The sequence below is a fragment of the Coptis chinensis genome, chromosome 6, assembly GCF_015680905.1.
Source record: "Coptis chinensis isolate HL-2020 chromosome 6, ASM1568090v1, whole genome shotgun sequence".
NCBI classification, from domain to species: domain Eukaryota; kingdom Viridiplantae; phylum Streptophyta; class Magnoliopsida; order Ranunculales; family Ranunculaceae; genus Coptis; species Coptis chinensis.
The window spans coordinates 38867168-38876129 of NC_141461.1; the positions used below are offsets into that span (position 1 = coordinate 38867168).

The 8962-nt window shown below is 36.7% G+C and overlaps 1 protein-coding gene across 1 annotated transcript; it reads left to right on the forward strand.

Annotated features, from left to right (window-relative positions):
• The first annotated feature begins 2976 nt into the window (after window positions 1-2976).
• On the forward strand, window positions 2977-7807 carry LOC147492905 (ribosome-binding factor A family protein). The gene is made up of 4 exons (XM_086566614.1): window positions 2977-3361; window positions 3698-3871; window positions 6328-6538; window positions 7623-7807. Exons 1-3 carry the CDS (start codon window positions 3029-3031, stop codon window positions 6475-6477), a joined length of 657 nt encoding a protein of 218 aa, XP_086422740.1. The 5' UTR covers window positions 2977-3028; the 3' UTR covers window positions 6478-6538; window positions 7623-7807.
• The last annotated feature ends 1155 nt before the right edge of the window (window positions 7808-8962 follow it).

Below are 8962 nucleotides of genomic sequence, written 5' to 3' on the forward strand. Positions count from 1 at the left end.
GAGTGCATTATATCAAATATCGAGAATGCCGAGAAGTTACCACAAACTGTATATTGATGAGGCTCTTTGAGACACAAATCATCGTGTTTTAATATTTTCTCAAGTTTGTTTCAAACCAACATGTGTTTGAGAACTAATGTAAATAATATGATATGCTTTTTTTTAGGGTGCAATGCTCACAACCAATATTAAAAAGTGGTGGGTTGTAATTTCTAGATAGAAGAGAGCATCAAAGATTAAAATAATATAAAATAATGCAAACACGGAGAGGGGCAAAGTTTCATTAACAACGAAACTCTTCAATTCCCTTTTTTTTCTTCTTTATTTTCTTCATCTAAAAAAAGTAATATTTTTTCTCCAAAAATGGGAGGTTGATCCCAAAAGTAAATAAATAATTTACGAAGAATAATGGAGGTTCACAAATAGAATGTAGCAAACGTTCCAAGGTAAGATTTTTTTTCTTTCCTTTTATCTCTTTCTGATTATTCCATTAGTTGGATTTGTAATAGATTTGTTTTTTATTTGTTCGGTGATTGTTTGTAATTGAATCCGCTTTTGAATGATTTCATATTATTGTCCAAATAAAGCAATTGATTCTTTCATTATTTAGTATAAGTTATTATATAGACACTTTAATTGGTATCCACTTAGTTTGTATTCAAACGTTGGTTTGTAAACCAACCATAGAGAGTAAGCAGTATAGTGAAGGAGATGGCAAACATTTGTGTGGTGCAAATGTGACTTATCTTAACCCAACCCGGTCTCGAAAATAACTGTCTCAAGGACAATCTCTTAAAATTGCATCTACTTCGAAAGACTATAGAATTCAGTTGTCATGTATAACAGTTTCTCGAAATAGTCCTAAGTACAAAGAATTGATGGAGCAAATGTCAATCTCCAAAGCAGGTAACTTGAATGATCAAATTGACTTGGGAATCTAAAGAAATTACATTTTTGTTGTGATAATTATTATTTGTCTCAATACTTCAATATTGCAAATGGTGCAATATGATGTACAAACAAACATTCATTGTCACCTATATCATGATATTCATCTAGATTTGAAATTGACACCGATTTGTCTTTCGCTACTGCTGATGCATCAGCCAGAAAAAATGAATGCATTACACTTACTAGATCAAGGTTTGAGAGCTTGCAATCTCTTAAAAAAAAATAAAAAAAACATAAACCCTTCAAATAAAGTATGCAATGAATCATTAGCTATCAATATACATATATTATTTATTCAAGTGGACTTTAGGCTTTTGAGTCATTAGCTATCTATGTAGCAAGTCCGGCCATAGGCCGGGCCACATGGCTAGTAATACGTACTACTCAGTTCACCTTCCAATCTGATCCTCCAGGCTTCATCTCTTTCCTTATCGAAACCCAGTTCAAACTAACAAGTGCTGATGCAGTGATGCCTCAACGTCTACACCATCCACCACCACTCTCACAGTTCAACTCTTACCCTGACCCACTGGCCACCACCACCACCAAAACTTCTCATTTCATATTTGTACAGTAGTGTCAATTACAGTTGTGAAAGAACACGCATATAGAGAGAGAAGAGGAAGGTAATTACCTCTGTACGCTTATCATGCCTTTGACACATCAACGAACGTGACAATGTGTACAAGTTTCTGAATGTAGCTCAGACAATTGGCATGCCCCTTCCACCACAACATCAAAGACACTCCTTGCTACAACTCCTGTGTAAGGGTTTTCACGCTAAATGCGAAAAAAAAATGCAAATAAATCAAATCATTGAATCCTCAATTTCAACCAGAAATAACTTTAGAATCAACCAATAGAATGAAATGACCAGTTTGATATTATTCAGGTAAAAATGAAACACAGACACTCGTGCCTTTCCTTGAGTGAGGGTATCCGTATCCCCATGTTTACATATCTGAGGATCCTTCTCTTTCTCCCCTCGATCTCGATCTTCCTGTGGTGTTCAAACTACCTAAAACGAAAACCCTATGACTGATGCTATCAATCTGAAGAAGCTTATTTAACAAGTGTTGTAGACAAGTCATGATATCTTACCAATAAGTTATGGACTTACCTTTGCATGTTCCTACTTCCTAGTGACTAAAAAACAAATTCAATATCCCTAACTGGCCGGGCAGTTTCTTCAAACACTTTGGAAGAACCAATAACTGTCGCTTCCATACCAAACTCAATGAAAGATACGCGGAAATAAGTAAACATTCAGACATTCTAAATAAACAACCAATTCATTCAACAAAAGTAAAAGTTGAAACGTTAGTTACAAAGAAATAAAAAATCATTATTACAAAATATTTGTTGAAATTAAACCTATAACACTCTTCATCACAATCACATTGGATTATTTCCCTTCCATACATTCTTCTTGCACTGAACCAGTAGAAGCTTGGGCATCATCTGAAATCTGTTTATCTATCGAATTCCCTAGGCCTGCTGCTTTAAATACATGATCCAAACAATTTTCATTATCTTTTTTCACCCTCCACTTCCACATTGATGCCATCCTCTTCGTCGAAAACCCGTGTTGACGCAGGGTCAGCCTTGATAGTAAATACAGTTGAGCAGTTAGTACACTTAAAGTAGAATAATCGAGTGAGCGGAGCAAACGATCTTGGCAGAAAAAGTGTAATGGGTATGCGGACAAAAACCAAATTGGTTGGTTTCTGTTTATCTGTCTTCAACTTCTCTCTCATTTTTTCTTCGCCCCCAATCCTCTTTCTCTTTCACCTATCTCTCTCTCTCCCCGCATCACCCAACTCTCTCTCCCCCGCAGCTCCGCTCACTTCCCACTGCCACGCAGTATACTAGTCTAAACTTCTGGAATCCCAAATCAACTGCACGTGAATTAAACTCCGTTCCTTTAAATATTGAATTCAGGATTTCCATTCCGATAAAATCAAATATCTACGATATATCATATGATATTTCGGAATTGTTTATCACTAACACGTACTCGTCATCTCCTCCTCTAGGCTCCATCTCTTTTATTCATTGAACACAAATTTTTTTTAACATGCCTCAAATTCTACACCATCCACCACCACTCCCAGTTTTCCCATTGGCCCACCACAACTTTCCACCCACATGTTCATTCCTCTATAAAAAATCATACAAACCACTTAACTTACTTGGTGCACCAGGGAATAATAGCAGAATAATAAGATGTATGGCAAATCCAAGAAGAGTGAAAATGGTGGCAAAACAAATACAAAGAGAATTATCTGATATGCTTTTAACTGATAAGGTACTCCAGTTTGCTGTTTTACCTGAAGCTGCTCTTGGGGCTGACCGTTATTTGTCATCTCTTACTACTATTTCTGATGTCCAAGTCTCTGCTGACTTGCAGGTAACAACATCTAATAAACTAAGCCCATGCTTCCTAATAATGTTTGATAGAAATTTTGAAATAATCATATGATTTATTTAGGATAATGTTGAGAGTGCCATCTGATTTATTGGTATCCATCCCAATTAAGTAGCATGATGGGAGTGGAGTCCTGCATCCATCAAGTCTTACCACTTGGAAGATAGATTTCTCTCAACCAATGGCCATGGATGTGCAGTTTCTTAATTTTATCATCAGAGTTTTGCCTGATCATCATTCAGTTTTGGTTGCTGGCACATTATCTTGTAATATCTGAAATTGGTTGGCAAGCTTACACTTGTCTCTTATCGTTGATAGGTTGTAAAAGTATATGTATCTGTATTTGGCGATGAAAGAGGTAAAGAGTTGGCCATTGCTGGATTGAAGTCAAAGGCAAAGTATGTCCGTGGTGAGTTGGGGAGACGCATAAAGTTGCGGTTGACTCCTGAAATTCGTTTTATCGAAGATGAGTCTCTAGAGCGTGGAAGCAGGGTAATCACATTACCCTTTTTGTCTTTTTCTTTTCCCTATGGTTTTATATATGAAAATTTGGGAAGTTTCCTTGTCTTTGCATTTCAATACAAACTGAAATCTCAAAGGGTTGAGTCCGCAGTTGTATATAGGTCCTACCCAGGTGGCTAGCTTGCTCGAAGATGGTAGAGATCTCTCTCACTGTTCTCCGTCTTTGTCTTTTACGTTTTCCTGTTTCTTTTTGATAAGGAAATTATCGTGATATTGGAAATCAAGTGTGTCTTTCGTGATACCCAACTTAGTTGATGAAGCTAACCAAGTTGAGAGAACAGTTCAAGACCACACATTGGTCCACATTTCTCTACCTATGCAGCCTTGTTAACTGAAGTTAATTTAAAACTTCCAAACAAACTAAAGTCATCCTATTATGTAGTTACCAAAAAATTAAACGTATTATTTGCACCTTGTCTTTGAACCAGTAAGGATCAACTTGATTAAGAGAAGTGTACAACTAAGAAGTGCCACTGATGTCAAGGAAAAAAAATAGTAAACAAGATTGAAAATGCTATTTATGTGTTCAATTGCTCAAAATCAATCAAGATTCGAAAATACTATATATTGAGGCTTGGCTTCAATAGGAGTATATAATTATACAAATTAAATGATATGAAATGTGTTGTCGATTCACCAACTTAGTGTTTTCCAATCTCACTGCCATATCAAACAGTGCCTTTGCTTACCATGAAATTAAATACCTCAAACACTACAAACAAAATTTGCTCGTACCAATTAATTACGTCTATCATTTACTTAATTTTGTTATTTTTTTCCTAATTTATTCCCAAGTTGATCATCGTTATGTTATAATTAGATTCTTGGTCATCTTCTGTGGATGCTCTTAGTGTCAAGCCTAAGTCCTCCAAACACTGGTCTCTCCGGTTGTGCAGGAGAGTAAAAGAGAGGCAGAGAATTAGAAAGGATGTAATCTAGGCTGGTTATTTGTGGTATTAGTTCTAATGAAACAGGAAACAATTATATCTTTTATTATCTGAAAGTCTGAAACTTGATATTGACCATAGTTAGCCAAGCTGGAATTAGTACACATACATGGAGTAATGTGTGGGGTTGAGCTGCTTAGGAGGAAGTTCAGTCCTAAGCGCTTAGGACTTAGGAAGGAAGTTTTTCTCCTTTGTTGGCTGCTTACAATGAGAAGGAAAAAAAACAAAAAAGAAAAACCCCAAACAAGAGCAAAATGATACATGAAAATAAGCCCAAAAGTACACCAGAGAATCTAAAAGGGGGGCCCTACTAGGTGATGCGAACGTAAGTGGAGAGATATGACTTTGGAACCCACTTCCAATGTCTATGTCGATTTTTTGGTTTGACATGCTTGTTCTTCACGAAGAGCACAAATTCTCACAAAGAACTCACAAGAGAAAACCTTTTTCTGAACACAGATCTTATTAATCATCAGCTCTATGGTCAAAGGCCTACGTCAATTTGTTTGACACATTGAAAATTGAAATCTAACCAAAAACAATTCTACTCAAAATAGAATTATTGAATTCATAATTAAAGTACCTGAATCTAGTAATAGCCTAAAAGACAAAAATATGCTAATTAAATTTTATTTCTAGAAATCCCTGACATTGGGGCTGATTAAGGGTTGTAGACCCTAGGAAGCATCACTAGGACTGTCCTATCTAGCTATGTACAAGAGCCAACCCCTTCTTCAACACCTCTCAGTACAGCCAGCCACTGATCTACTCCCCATCATCCCATATGACCTCCTCCACCACCCGCTTATCTACTATGACTGTTCTTTATGTTTCTCCTAAATGCATCAAAAGAAAGCAACAAATGTGATGGTAATGTCGTAATGATCATGGATCCTTTTAGGAGAAATCATATGTTAGACCAATGAAATAGCTGTGGCATCTCCCTGACTCCCTCTATGTATTCTATGTGCAAGTTAAAAAATGTGCATGACCATGTCCTTGCTCTCGTTTTTTTTTCAATTTTTTTACCCATCAACAACTTCAATTGGTATACCAGATTCAGTAAAAGTTACATGTTAATTTTATTGCTTTACGTAGTGCATTGCAGTTTACAAATTTCTCCATAACACTCCCATAACTTAGAAGACTAAAGATCAAATCCCAATTTTTCCAGAAACTATTCGTGCTTGAGCTGGACCTGTTATCTGTTTCTAGTTGGAAGTTCTTAAGTTAATCCAAACTTAATGGAACTGGCTGTTTTACTCTGGTTTGTAACACATTGACTCATGTATACTTAATGCCGGATGGTGCAGTACAAAAGGTGACTTATGTATTATATGTGTTTTTTCTTATGGCTGCATCTGTTTTGTAATTGTCGTCAAGATGGGATATTAATCTTAAAGATCATTTTCATTGTTGAGGGCCAGTTTTCGTCCTTGTGGTTTGTGAATACTTATAGATCTACTTTTACTCATGCAGGTAATTGCAATATTGGATAGGTTGAAAGATGAGAAGAAGCCTGCAGAAGATCAAGATCGAGATGAAGTTGAAGATGAATCATCTGAAAATCGAGATGACGGAGATTGGGAGGCAGATGACCCTGATGAAGACATTATTTATGTAAATTAAGTGCTATCATTGAAGCGGTGCTGTGCTCCTGCAACGTACACGTGGGAAGCTGCTTTGCAAGGTATTCATCAATCATCATTACTATTCAAATTTAGTCCCATTAAATGACTTCTGCTAAGAATTAATTAGTAACGTTGTATAAGGTGAGTTCACAAACAATGTGGCATTGGTTGATGAGCGCTAGAGATGTTAAAAAAACCCCTTAAGTGATTCATAAAAGTATGGGACTGTGAAAGGAGTTGGGATCGTGATATGTCAAGTGCTGCATATGTGTACTTTATGCATGATGCAAGCTAAACTGATGCTGGACGAAAGTTGTCCAGAAACATTGTTCCAGGTTCTGGCATTAATGGTCAGATTTGCAACGGTTGTATGACCACGTGCAGATGTGCTTCTAGAGCTTTATGGATCATTTATTCCTCGGACTAGAGGAAAGCATTTTCATACAGAAGTTAAGCAAGACAACTGGCAGTCTTGGTTGGGCAATGCAAGCACTCAGGGATAGTGTAGCCTGTAAAGTTGTGAACATAATGAGCAAGCAACCAGAAATGTGACAAGTTTAACATGAAAAACGAAGAATACTGCATTGGAGAAATGGAGGAGTGTGTCTACTGGAACGAAATGGGATCCATAGATTGTATGGGCGTGTACTCTATTATGATAGTCAATAGCACCAGTGCAAAAGCTTTCTCCGACTTCTTAGGGCCAGAAAATTGAGTGACCAGAGCTGGTTTAGAGTCATAGGAGCATCTTTACTATTCGAAGTTTGATTATGGTTATCTGTTAGCATCATTGTTGCCAAAATTCATTGAAAGTAAAGAAAATCTACAATAAGAAGTTAAGAACTCATTTACGATCTAGCCATCTAGGGGTGGTCTTCACTGGATCGTGATTAGGCTTAAGTGTGTTAAGTTTGTTAAGATTTCCATCTAATCCCCGATGTACCCTGAATTCGTAGACCAGTCCAGTTTAGACTCTCTTGATCTTATAAACATTAACAGACTGTTAATATACATTGACCACATAGATATTGAGAGGGAAGGGGCTATCAGGAGTTTTCTTTTTGTGTTTTGATACCTTGTGTGGATTGAAGTTTCGAGAGCAAGTTAATATTTTTGTAACAGAAATTTCAATTGTTTATGCAGGATGAAGTTCTGATAAATTTGGAGTTCTAACACGATTTTGAAGACTTTGAACTGCAACCATGATGTTGCATGTAAGTAACGTACAATTTTGGTTCTTCAATGTAGTTTACTGTTCATTGTGTTGCTATTCTCTTGTAAAATTGAATGTTTAACTCTGCAAGTAATGCATCGTGGCTTCAATAACCTGTGTACTTGCACACATTAGATATTCGACGAAAGTGTGGGGATTTGATGTAACCAGGTTTAACATGTCAAAAAATTGACTTTTCCAGCATCTGATGTCCAATCTCATTTGATAAAGTTTCGGTCCAATAAAAATCTTAAAGAAAGGAAACACTGACCAGAATGCAACATATTGAAGAAAGCAACACATGCAATCTTAGAGTAGCTCAAATGGTTGACATTCTTTTCAGCTGATCTATGTGGAAAATAGATCAAGTCTACTTGGTAGTATTTGTTTCGAATTTCATCCTAGTATCCCGCTAATCCGCCTTTTTCTTCTCTCTCTAATCAACCATCTCTATTTCTCAGAGTTTTTTCTCGCCTAGAATCCTAGAAGTTGCACCAAAAACTTGTAGTAGAAGTTGATCGATGTACTGTGCATGTATGCTATCTGATTCACTTGCTTTTCTTGGAGCATTTTGACATCAGTTTGATTGATTGCATGTCAGCGAAAAGGCCAGCTCTGAGTTGTTGTTATGATTTTTATTTTATTGTTTTTTGTCCTTGGATTAGTTACGATGAAATTCCACCATATTTAATATCCAAGTCCCCCAAATGTTCTGATCATTTGCGGGAAGGGCCACTGAGGTGGATCAAGAGTCGGAGGTGAGGTGCGCACAGTAGAATGCATGGACCATTTTTATACGTTTTTTAGGTTCTTATTTCTCATGACACTCACTAATTCACTATCACAAAAAAACAAAGGCTCTCTCACGACTGGTTTGACTGCTACAATGTACCTTTCTAATGGTAGAACACGGAGTTTGACTGGTTTGGATCATCTTTAATAGTAGAGTTAACTAGTATTACCTCCAACTAGATTAGCCAATTAAGATTTCCTTTTTATTTGATGGGAAATTAGAGTCAACTATTGCTAATTAGTAAATTCACCACACGACTTTTGCTAATTACTGTTGTGACTTGTCACCAAATAGCCATTCAGCCTGTCACCATTTAACCTGCGTACGAGCTTTCGTTCCACTTTTCCTTCTATTGAATTTATAGATTTAGAATACAGAAAACCCCGTCGCTGCGTTGCAGCAAAACTGATATCAAATTTGCCCTTGCACTTGATCCTCTCAAAGCGTAGCATAACAAGGCAACAAGCGCAGCTGTTA

Coding starts and splice junctions, on each gene's coding strand:
- LOC147492905 (XM_086566614.1), top strand. CDS start 3,029: ATGCCTCAAATTCTACACCATCCACCACCACTCCCAGTTTTCCCATTG. Junction 3,362..3,697: donor AAGTCTCTGCTGACTTGCAG/GTAACAACATCT, acceptor TATCGTTGATAG/GTTGTAAAAGTATATGTATC. Junction 3,872..6,327: donor CTCTAGAGCGTGGAAGCAGG/GTAATCACATTA, acceptor TTACTCATGCAG/GTAATTGCAATATTGGATAG.